This window comes from Balaenoptera acutorostrata, chromosome 20 (genome assembly GCF_949987535.1).
Source record: "Balaenoptera acutorostrata chromosome 20, mBalAcu1.1, whole genome shotgun sequence".
NCBI lineage: Eukaryota > Metazoa > Chordata > Mammalia > Artiodactyla > Balaenopteridae > Balaenoptera > Balaenoptera acutorostrata.
Genome location: NC_080083.1, coordinates 488,373 through 500,229, shown reverse-complemented (window position 1 = coordinate 500,229; position 11,857 = coordinate 488,373). Strand labels below are relative to the sequence as shown.

At 57.8% G+C, this 11,857-nt stretch overlaps 1 protein-coding gene across 1 annotated transcript in view; it reads right to left on the bottom strand.

The window, feature by feature from the left end:
- Positions 1-8,666: 8,666 nt before the first annotated feature.
- The window catches only part of USP22 (ubiquitin specific peptidase 22), a 30,659-nt gene continuing 27,468 nt past the window's right edge, over positions 8,667-11,857 (bottom strand). The window contains exons 10-13 of the mRNA XM_057536537.1: positions 11,215-11,306; positions 10,470-10,532; positions 9,911-10,060; positions 8,667-9,452 (exon numbers count right to left, since the gene is read on the bottom strand). Of these exons, the coding sequence (XP_057392520.1) occupies positions 9,410-9,452; positions 9,911-10,060; positions 10,470-10,532; positions 11,215-11,306 (348 nt within the window). The 3' untranslated portion in view covers positions 8,667-9,409. The remainder of the gene's footprint in view (positions 9,453-9,910; positions 10,061-10,469; positions 10,533-11,214; positions 11,307-11,857) is intronic.

The window sequence follows — 11,857 nt, the reverse complement described above, 5'->3', positions numbered from 1 at the left end:
ACCTGGGGGGGCTGGGGGCGAACGGTGACGGGGGAGAGAAATGGGGATGGGGCGGTGAGCAGGCATGAGCAGAGGAGGAGAGACAGTGAGAGGCAGAGAATTGATGGTGGGGGAGACTGGGGAGAGAGGAAGAGAGCAAGGGGAAAAGACAGAGAAGGGGGAGGGGAGTGGAGGAACAGCCGGCGGAAGGGCCAGGGCCACCGTATTGACCCCAGGTCTCCACTGTAGGTCACCGGCACCTAAACGCACCTGCAGTAAAAGCACCCACACCTGCTGGACCCAGCCCCGGGGACCCTTCGCAGAAATAAAACCTCCCACACTGCCCACCCCTCACTGTGGCTGGTTTGGGTCGCGTCTCCCCGTGGTGACCGCCCCATCCCACCTCTCCCACTGCCCCTGGGCTCCAGGCCTGGTTTCCAAGGATCTGAGCGAGTGTGGGGACCGAGAAGCAGGCTCTGCTGTCCTCTGTCACCTAAGAGGAGAAAGCAGCCGGCTGATGGTGGGGGACTAGGGCTGGGTCCGCCTGCGTTGATCTCAGAAAACCAATTTCCTCCCGCGTCTCCTCAGGAAGGCGTGAAGCAGTGTGACTGTGTGTGCGCGCGTGTATATTCACGTGTGTGCGCGCATATGCTGCTCCCACGTGTGTCACAGGGCGCGGGGTGGACAGAGGGCAGGCGGGCTGAGCCCAGGCGTCAAGCTGCTCTCAAAGCCCAGGACCACGTCCCTGGACCACCTCAGGAGTGCTCTCATTTGGACACCAACCTGCACTACCGTTCAGTATTTTTCTTTACATCAACCTACCTTTTCTTCCAGACCTACACGCTAAATTTTTCGGATTCTGACTGCTAACACTGTATCTGAGCAGTCACAATTTGTTTTTTTGGCCACACCATGCGGCTTGTGGGATCTTAGTTCCCTGACCAGGGATTGTACCCGCACCCCCTGCAATGGAAGCGCAGTCTTAGCCACTGGACCGCCAGGGATGTCCCACGTTCACAAATTTTTGATACTACATATATTTTATATCTGTATTAGCAGTGAAACCTATACTTTAGGAGCATTTAAACCTGAAAATACGTAACTATTGTAAGCAGCAGCTACACAGATAAACACAAGATTATGCAAATCATTCATCCGAAAGCCACCTGGCATACCTGTGTGCACCAAAGGTTCACACAACACACTCCGGGAGGTGTAGACAAGGAGCCTGACATGCCATCCTTTCACCATCCCCTGGCTAACGGGCCCTGTCACTTTCCCAGGCTGCGGGACAAAGTCCCACACGCTGTGTGGCTTCAACACCGGAACCTCCTGTCCCCCGTCTGGAGGCCGGAGCCCACCCAGGTGTCACAGGGCTGGTCCTGCTGCGGCCGTGACGGGAGAGCTGCCCCAGCCTCGCCCCCAGGGCTGCAGACGGCTGTCTTCCCTTGATGCGTGTCTGTCTGTCCAAATCTTCCCTTTTTATAAGGACACTGGTCACCCTGATGACCTCATTTTCACTTGATCATGTCTGTAAATCTCCAGATAGGGTCATGCTTAAAGGTTCTCGGGGTCAGGACCTCAACCCATGAATCTGGGGGCACACATTCAGCCCAGAGCACAGGTCCTCCCGAGTCCACTCTCACTTCAACACGGTCTGAAGCCAAGTTAGCTTCTAACAAGCTCCCGCCCGAGACAAGCGTCTGACCCGGTGTTCAGTGGGCCCAAGGTGGCAATGGGGACATCTTGGTGCAGTGTCCACCGGTCACCAAGCCCACGGCAGCACCTCCTGGCAGCACGGACCCTGTACCTGGCGTAGCTGCCTGCCCGATGCTGGCAAAGTCCCAGCACATCTCCGAGCTGCACGGACGCGCTTGGGATGCAAAGCCTCCTCCTCCAGCTGTTTTCAAATTCTGCTCACCTGAGCCCAAGGGGCCCTGGGGGACGCTTCTGGACCGTGGTTGGGGGGGTGGTGAAGGCTGCCGAAAACACAGGGAAACGTGTGCCTGTCTACGACTTTCCACAAAAATAACCTCTTTTTTTTGTTGTCAGTTTTTCAATTGGTCTTTAGTGTAAGTTTATGTGGCAGGTTTTTTGTCGTTTTTTTGTTGTTTTTTTAAATTTATTTTTGGCTATGTTGGGTCTTCGTTTCTGTGCGAGGGCTTTCTCTAGTTGCGGCCAGCGGGGGCCACTCTTCATCGCGGTGCACGGGCCTCTCACCATCGCGGCCTCTCTTGTTGTGGAGCACAAGCTCCAGACGCGCAGGCTCAGTAGTTGTGGCTCACGGGCCTAGTTGCTCTGCGGCATGTGGGATCTTCCCAGACCAGGGCTCAAACTCGTGTCCCCTGCGTTGGCAGGCAGATTCTCAACCACTGCGCCATCAGGGAAGCCCTGTTTTTTTTTTTTAAAGACCAGGATCCCTTGCTGCAAAGAAAATCCGAAACTCTAAATACCATCAATTTTATCCACGTTCTGTGTTCTGCTGGTCCTACTTCCAAAATACACTCTGATTCCCGCCACCTGCCACAGCCCCAAGCCCAGCTCCCGCGACGCCAGCCCCGAATCTGCCCTGTGCACCCTGCCCAGGGCTCAGCAAGCTCCTCTGAAAAGGACCAGACAGCAGAGACTCTCAGCGACTACTCAGCGCTCACCCAGCCCTGCCGCGCTTGTGCCCAGGCAGCCAGAGCCGCAGAAGGCAGTGGGTCAGACTGGGCTCCGCCAAAGCGGCTCAGACCAGGCACCACAGCTCGCCGTCCCCACCCTGCTGCACCGCAACTCGGGTCTTTACCTCCAGCTTTACTGAGATGTAAATGACACGTAACTGTGTGTGAGCTGCCAGGTGATGCATTTGTACGTTGTAATACGCTCCCCACGTGGCATCAGGAACTCCTCCACTCCAGACCACAATCATCCGCGTGGTGAGAATGTGTAAGATCTACTCTCTCTGCAACTCTCAAGCACATGACACGGTATCAGGACGTGTCAGTCTCACCCCTGGGAGTCTGTGCCCTTTGGCCAGCATCTCCCCCTTTCCCACCCCCCGGCAACCACAATCTGTTTCTCTAGACACTGGCCTCTTTGTGTGTCTCTACTGTTTTCTGAAGAGCTGTGTGCAAACAGCATTGCCTCACTCCCGCCCCGTCTTCGGTACTGCTGTCCTGGAAGCCCACGATCCGTCGCTACTGTTTCTGCTTTAGAAACTCAGTAGCGTATAGAATGATTAAAAATAACAAGAACAGTGCTTTTTAGATCTACCTTCACGTCTAAAAATCTTCATTTTCTGTGTGTAGACCCAGGTCTGTCTGGTTTCTCTCACTTCTTCTGAAGAGCTTCCTTCAGCACCTCTTGGGCGAGTCTGCAGATGATGAACTGTTTGCTTCAAAAGTCTTCCTATTTCTGAGAGATTTTTCTGGAAGACTCTGGGATGCCAGTTTTTTCTTTCCAGCATCTCAGAGACATCGCCCCGCTCTCTCCAGCTCCCAGAATTTCTGACAAGACAGCTGCTATAATTCCTACCTTTGTTTCTCTGCAACGTGTGCCTTCAAATTTTTCTCTGTATCTTACTTTTTAGAGGTTTGAATGTGATGTGTCCCTGAGTTTTCTGTTGTGGGTAGGTTTGTTTTGTTATTTACCCTGCTTGGGGTTCTCTGAAATGTTCGCATCTGTAGCTTGATGTTTTTCATTATAAAATTACTGGCCGTTATCCCTTCAAACTGTTTGGTACTGCCCCACATCCCAGGTGCCCTATTCTTTTGGTTTCCCCCCCATTCTTCTCTTTGTTCCAGTTTGGGTGGCCCCAGTGCCTCTTCCCTCAGCTGTGAGGTCACTGACGGGCCTGCCAGGGACATCCCTCCTGTCACCACGATCTTGGCTCCCAGCACCTCCATCCACGCAGCCCCTCCTCACACAACGCCCATCCCGCTGAAGGCCCCCGTCCGTTCCACGTTTTCCCTGAGAGCCGTCAACACGTTAACCCTAATTATCCAGAATCTCCGCCTGACAGTTCCCACATTCAGATCATCTCTGAGTCTGGTTCTGTTGCTTTGTCTCTTGGCAGTGGGTGTTTTTACTTGCTGTTTTGTGTGTCTTTTGGTTTTTTTTTTTTTTTTTTACCAAATCCCAGACCTGTGTGGGACGGCAGAGACTGACATACCAAGTTTTTATGCCTGGAATTGGCCGGCCTTTCTCTTCCAGGCCGTCAGCGAGGGGGCCGAGTCACAGGTTGAGCTGGTTGGGTTCTGTCGTTGCTGGGATCACCCCTGGGCCCCAGTGGCTTCACCTGGCCCCGTGGGGTCACGCTCTCAGGTAGGGGCTGCTCCCTGGCATTTGCGCGCCTTCCTGCCCTTCCTCGGCGGTAGACGCCCCTGTCACTCAGTGTTTCCTCCCCTGGGGTCCCGTCCCGCTTGCCCTCCCCCCCACCCCGAGCCGCGCCCCTCCAGTGCCCCTCCCTCCCCGGAGCAGGAGCCCACGGTACTCCTTCCGACGGAGCCTCAGGGCCACACTGACCCTGTTCCTGCTGGGCGTCCAGACACGCAGACCATCTCGCGCCGCACAGAGCCTCACTCCCACCCACCACAGTGGAGACGTTCTGCTGCCTCGATCTGGTGAGCAGACAACTTAGTAACAGTGAACTAAATAAGCCCCAAGATGAAAAGAAAAAATGGTACAAACGAACTTATTTACAAAACAGAAATACAGTCACAGATGTAGAAAACAAACTTACGGTTACCAGGGGGAAAGGAGGGGGATAATAAACTGGGAGATTGGGATGGACACATACACACTACTATATATACAACAGACAACTAGTAAGGACCCGCTGTAGAGCACAGGGAGCTCTACTCAATACTCTGTAATGACCTAGATAGGAAAAGAATCTAAACAGGAGTGGATACATGCATGTGTGTAACTGATCCACTTGGCTGTACACCTGAAACTAACACAACACTGTAAATTAACTGTACTCCAATAAAAGTTGAAAAATAAACAAAGATAATTAAAAAAATTTAAAATCAATCAATCCATCACAAGAAATAAAGCGCCCCAAACTCCGGGGTCCCCAACTCAGTGGCATTCCTGGGGATCCCATGCTCTGAAGCAGGAAGGCAGGGCACTGCATCTCCCACACCCTCCCGAGAACAGGCAGCCCTGCTGGGTTGAGAGGCGGCACAGACCATTTGGGGTGTGTTAATTCCATCCGTCTACACAGGCAGCATGTGGCTCCCAGTTAAAGAGGGGCCTGAATGAGTTCGAAAATGCTGCACGACCACTGAGCCTGAGGGCGCGAGACCTAGCAACTCAACATCCGCCGCACATGAGGATGCGTCCCAAGCCTCCAGCAGGGACCAAAGGACACCTGCACAGATCTTCCAAGCACAGCAAACCTGTCCTCCTCCGTGGGTGTTTATCCACCGCAGAAAGAGCCCCCGCTACGCGGGCCGAGCATCTAACCACAGACATCAGTGACCACGTGGCCCGAGGGCCCTGAATACAGCTGAGTGCTGTCGACCGCCTGGTCCACCTCTGGCTGTGCAGCAGTGGACACTCACGTGCAAAGGTACAGCAGGAGCGGGCGGCCCTGACGTCCACAGCCACACCCGCTGCACACCCGCAAGCACCCTTGTGACCAGGGACCCGAGGACCACCCTCGTTTACTGTAACTTTGTTTTCAGAGTTACAGTAAATGAGGAAGGGAAGTCCTCGCCCCAAGCAGCGTGTCTGGTCACCCACCTCGTCTGGAACGAGACGGGGCCAAAAGTACTGATCCACGTGGATTCCTGGGTGATGCCGACACCTGGCTGGACGGTCAAAGATTTGGAAGCAACAGGATTTAAAGATTAGCGACAGAAGATCTGGGTGGGGACAGACCTCTCAAAACGGGCACAGACTGTGCTCACCAAGGAGAAGCCCGACAGAGGACACTCACCGCCAGGTGGACGAAACAGCCAGTTGTGGGAGCGGACAGCTCGCTGACACCCCCCGCCCCACTCCATGAACAAAGGGCCATCGAGATGCGGACGGGGCGGTGTGAACGGGCTCGATGTCAGGCCCTGGCCCTGGCCCACCAGCTAGCCCTGCCGGGCGCCCACGTGGCGACGGGACCGGCACCGAAGCCCGGGAGCAGCCGGCCACCTGCTGGCAGGCCCGCTACACGGAGGCCAGAGACGCGTCCTCACGGGAACGAACCCGTCTCCTGGGCGCGGATCTGCCTGCCCTGCCTGTCGGCACCACCCCAGGCAACGACGCTCCACAGCCCCACGGGACACAGAGCAGGGGCCTTGTGTCCACGCGGCTCCCCGCTGAGACGCAGGCACGAGTCTGTCTGCCAGGACAGCTTAACGCTTTTAACCAGAGCCTGCGACCGGAGCGTGCGGGTCCTGGGATGGAAGGGTGGGGATGGGCTGGCGCTCCGCAGCTTTACACCAAGAGCCCCATCACGTGTCTTCCTTCCAGGCCCGGAAAACTCTGGTGGGAAGGCCTCGGAGCCCCGGGGGAGCTGCCTGCAGGCACGCAGCAACGGTCCTCCTGAACGTGGAGAGACCGCCGGGGAGGTCTGCTGCTCTGGAACCCAGGGGCTCTCGCTGGCACTGCCTGATGTTTCCGCGTACAGGAAGTGAAGGAACTCGTGACAGAGGCTTCCAAAAACAGCACACTTCAGAAATGAAGGGTGGACCGGGGGGTGGGCACAGAGTCGGAACAGCACTGACCAGGACGGGGGCCTGCTCTCCGACCACACCCTCCGCCTTCTCAGCACCCGGAGAGCCGCACACCCGTATCCCCGCACCGCATCCCAGGTCCTGTAATCAAACTCCAGCAAGGGTTCCTGTGTTTAAAGAAGCCCCTCGGGTGACTTTTAAGTTCATCAAAGTCTGACAGCCCACGGTGTCCTGAGTCCCAGATCTGTCACCATCCTGCCCCCAGGGGAAGGGGACGCAGGGGGCATGGACTTCCCGGCCCAGGGCAGGTCTGGGCTGGAACAAACCGAGAAGGGGCTGGTGTCACAGACAGGACTCGGGTGCTAGTAAGGGAAGACGGGCCAGTTTTCAGAATAAAATGTAGCTTTATTACGACACAGGAAAAGACTACAAGCCATTAGGGAGAAGAGCCAAACAGTCCCTCAAAACGACAGGTGAAAGGGACGCGGAAACATCCCAGTAATAAAATCCACAGCACAATCATGGGAATCTTGTTCTTACGATTTCTGTTTTCAAAGTTATAGTAAACGAAACAGTCACTTGAATTGTCAAAAGAGAACGGCAATTTTATACGACGAAAGCATCCACACCGAGCAGAACTACAACAGCACGAGTATACGTGATGCAGAAGGAGCGTCCTGTACATCCTGGCGCCGACGGGAGGCCCGAGGCGGCCTGGAGAGGGCCGGGCCCAGCCCCCCCGCTCAGGACACCCAGGGAGGAGAGCCCACTGCCTCACTGTAAAGCGCTGACACGGCAGCCAACGTCTCACAAACACAAGTCACTTTAAACACACTAGCCGGGGAGGAAGGGTCGCCCAGGGATTCCTCAGTGGTCTGGACGTCGACATGGGTGGTGGTGTGAAACAGGAAACCATTTTCCTGTATTTAGTAGCTGCATCGGGAGCTGAAAGAAAATAAATTCCCCAACCCATCACACAGTTCGTTGTTCCTGACGAGGTGACGTCAAAGCAGGACCTCAGCGTGCGGGACGGGGGGTGGGCGTGCGTGCAGGCAGCTGAAGCCTCACCGCCCCCCCCCCCCAGGTAGCTCTTCCAGTCACAGGGGAATCTCAGCAGCAGAGAGATAAGTGCTTAGAACACCAGGCCAGAGGGAACAGAGTGTTAACTTCGACATAAAAGTCCAAAAAAACACCCAGAAAAGAGCAACGGCCTGTCTCCTGAATCTTCACATTCTTGGAGCAGCGGAGCCCTGGACATGAGTGGGGGGCAGGGGAAGGGTGCAGGGCTGACCAGACCACAGGTGACCCGCCAGAAACCCCGCGGCCAGTACATCTACTCTGTCCCCCGCTCCGCACGGAGGCCCAGGGCCCTCAGAGCAGCCACGGCGGACGGGCCACGCGGGGCAGGCGCCTGGGCGGCGTCGCCGAGGACTCTGCCGGCTACGACGCCCCCGCTGCAGGACCCCAGAATCTTCCACAGGGAGCAGGAGCCGCGCCGCGCCCACACCCGAGCAGCCGACGAGCTGGACTGGTTCACGGTCTGTCGGCTGAGAACCGGCACACATTTTCAAACAGTGAATAAAGTTAAAATTCTGTGACGTGGGAAAAGAATATGAACTTCAACTTTCCGTGATCGTGTAAAGTTCTACTGGAACATAGCTACGCTCTTCCACGTTACCTGCAGCAGAGACCACAGGGCCCCCAAAGCCAGAAGCATCTACCACCTGGCCCTTGGCGGAGAGTCCGCTGACCCTGCCGCAGGTGAACGTGTTTCTCTCCAGGAAAGAAGCCTCGCGGTTCAGGGGACACTGGCTCGTCCCCCGTCTCTGGGCTGGAACCTCTCAGAAACAGACAATCTAAGTTCGGGTGTGAACAGACAGATGCGTGCGAGACAGCCCACAAGGAGCAAGGATGCCGCACCTCCCCCACCAGCCCCTCCCACCAGCTCAGCCCCAGCCTTGTGTCCTGCGGCTACCGGAACGCGAGGCGGGGGCACCCAGAGCCAGGACGCGGCCCCCCTGGAAGCCGCCCGCCGCCCAGCAGCGACCAGGAGAGTTCGCGGGACAGGTGGCCAGGAAGGAAACACAGGAGGGAAACAGTGAAGCCACTGGAAACGCTTCAGTTCCTAAAAGATTAAATACGACAGAGACCGTTCCCAGCGCAGCCTGATCTTCCTCCACTGAGCCTGGCAGCTCCGACCAGGTCAAAGACGCCTGGGGGGCGGGCGGGGGCAACAAAAACAGCACCGAGGAAAAAGCAAGATCCACTCTCCAGAATAAAAGGAAAACGATCTAAATTTCAGCCTGAACCCAGTAATTCATTCACATTACCATCATTACGTTTATGAGATTCACCATCATGGAAAAAGAAAGGGGGACATACGCAAACGCCTGTTTCTAGGAAGCGGGGATTGGCTTCCACGTGCAGGATGGCGTCGCTCGTCTGCAGGACAGACGCGCTCGGAGGCCCCACGGGGTCTGCAGCTCCGCAGCCTCCGGGGCTCCCGCCCGAGTCCGCGCTGCGCACGGACACCAGACTCACCACGAGGAAGACCCGCGAGGGCTCCGTCCCCTCCAGCTCCTGCTTTCCGCGCCACAGCGTGGAACGGCTGGCGCGGGGGCTGCGCCTGCCCCGGCTCGCGGGGGACACAGGAGACACTCCGGCGCACGTCTCCTCTGCCCCCCCCAGCCCACCTCTTGCCAAGCGTCCACACCACGCGACCCCGGGCGCCCGGATGACTTCGGGGGACTTGCCGGTGCGCCGACAAGTACTGGCTACTCGTACTCCAGGAACTGTTTGTGATAGAACAGCAGGTACCTGAGGAGGAGAAAGGACAGAGCACGCTTACTTCCTCCTCCCGAGGGGTCAGAGCAAAACCACCCTGACCAGGACAGCCGCGCTCAGCCTGTCACCGCAGAGAAGAGACGGCAGGGAGGCGGCAGGGCCCCCAGGCCACGAGCAGCCCGGCCTCTGTCCACCTGCTGGGCCCTGGCTGTGGCCGCCCCCGCCCCTGTACACGGTCCCTCTCGGAAGGACGCCGGCCCCGGGTTCCAGCCCCAGTCCCCCCACCCGGCCTCCTCACGGCCACCGCAGAGCCTCTCAGGGCTGCCCCACTGCTCGCAGCTCCAAGCCCAGACGCCTGCTGGAGCTCAGGGCAGCTGGTGTGGGGCAGGAGCCCCGCGGACGGCCTCAAGACCGGGGGAGGCAGCGACGAGCAGGAAGGAGCGAACGGGGCACAGAGGGGCGACACGGCGCCGGGGACGCAGGGGACGCACCCCTCGCTGTCCAGCACGTCCGCAATGCTAGCCTTGGTGATGATGGCGTCGTCACACTTGAACCACTGGTCCTTGTGCTGCCGGATGAAGCTCGTGTAGTGGCCACTCTCCAGGGTCCCCTGGTGGTTGACCACCGCAAACAAGGAGTACCTGGTTTGGGGAGGGTGGCGGGGGGCGGAGGTCACGACCCTGTCCCCACCAGGGACCACAGTCCCCACAGGGCAGCCGCCCAGGAGCACACGCTGCTAGGCGACGGGAGCGCGAGGAGAAGGGGCACAGGCCCGCCTGGGGGGCGCTGTCGCCGCTCCACCCTCCCCGCCGCCGCCACCAGGAGGCGCGGGAAAGGGGGGCCTCACCGCGACGCGGGAGGGGGAAGACCCCCCCCCCGACAGAGGGTCAGTGGCAGCACGACAGGAAGCGGGGCAGCGGCCAAGGGCAAGCAAGCCCGGCCGCTGCCCCCCACACGCAGCATCTCCTGGGAGACGCAGGTGGGCCTCCCGCGAAGCCCCCGGCGCCATCCGCGCTCGAGATGCCAGGAGGCGCACAAGGTCCCACTCACTTGTTATCGTTACTGAGACTGTCCACCGGCTGCTGGTACTGTCCGTTCATCCTGCTCTCCTTGCTGTAACCAACAGCGCAAGCTCAGGCTCGATCAAAACAATTCACTAACGACCCGCGGTTCAAACGGTATCGTGGGCACCGGGGACGCGCGACACCGGACGCCGTGCTGGTGCGGCTTCCACGGGTCCGCTTCTCCCAACAGCTCCATCTCAGGCAGAGATGACCCCGAGTTACGGTGGGGAAACCGAGGCCCAGGCTGGGAAGTGGACTGCCGAGACCGGGGCTCAGAGCCGGCCCAGACCCACGTCTCCCCGCCGACCCCCAGGCAGGAAGGCAGAACCTCCGGGGCCCCGCCAACACTGGACTCAGGCCTCTGTTGCTTTAAGCCGCCCCGCCTGTGGTTATGATTCACTACCGCAGCCCTCCTACCAGGAAGCCTCCTGGTATTTTGCAAGGGTAAATTTCAAGCGGTCCCTGATACAAAGACTCCGAAACAAGACAAATGAAATCTACAACCACAAAACCACTGTGTTGATTTGTATCCAATCTCAGCGCCTGTGGCTGAAACGCCTGAAATGCTGCCCTCAACCAGCTGGTAGGAGGACAGCCTCCCGCACACAGGGACGGTCCTGGGATGAGATCAGGACAGTGAGGTGTCACGGACGAAGTGACATCAGGGCCCACTGGGGCCTCACCAGGGACCTGGTGCCGTGCCCACCCGACCCCAGACACAGAGGACGAACCTGGAGGCCATGAAGGGGGTCATGTCCAGCTCCAGGGGGAAGGACACGTAGGTGGTGATCTTGCGCCGAAGTTTGGCCGAGTGTTCAAATCGCTGCAGAAGCGGGGGCGGGAAGGCTGTAGGGCTCCTCCGACAGCACAGCCTCTGTGGCTCCCTAAGTGGGCCTTTCCTGCGTTTTCTGAACCGCCCTTGGCCAGAGCTAGAGCTCAGAGCCACCCACAGGGCTCAGCCCAGCCCTGAAACAATGGGCCCAACAGCAGGTGTGGACCTAGCACGGTGCCCGGTGGGAGAAACAGGCAGGGCTGGGGATTTGGTTTTTGCCTTACATCTTTAAAGGGTCATGAAATAAAAGAATGAGCAACAGATACTGTATGATTTACATGTAAAATCAGATCGCAAATACCCAAGACCAGCAAACACACCATCTCTGCTGCATATTCTTCCACAATACATCATACACATGATTCACATGTGCTACTGGCCCTTCACAGGAAAGCCCTGCTGACCCCCAGACTAGACCTTAATGCTAAGAGTCCTTGCTTCTAAGTAAAAGAAAATCAGAAAACTTGGGGTGAGGACAGAAGAACTTGGAGGGGAGGAGCAGTAAATCCCTAACCACCCCCCACCCAGAGTAACTCACCCTA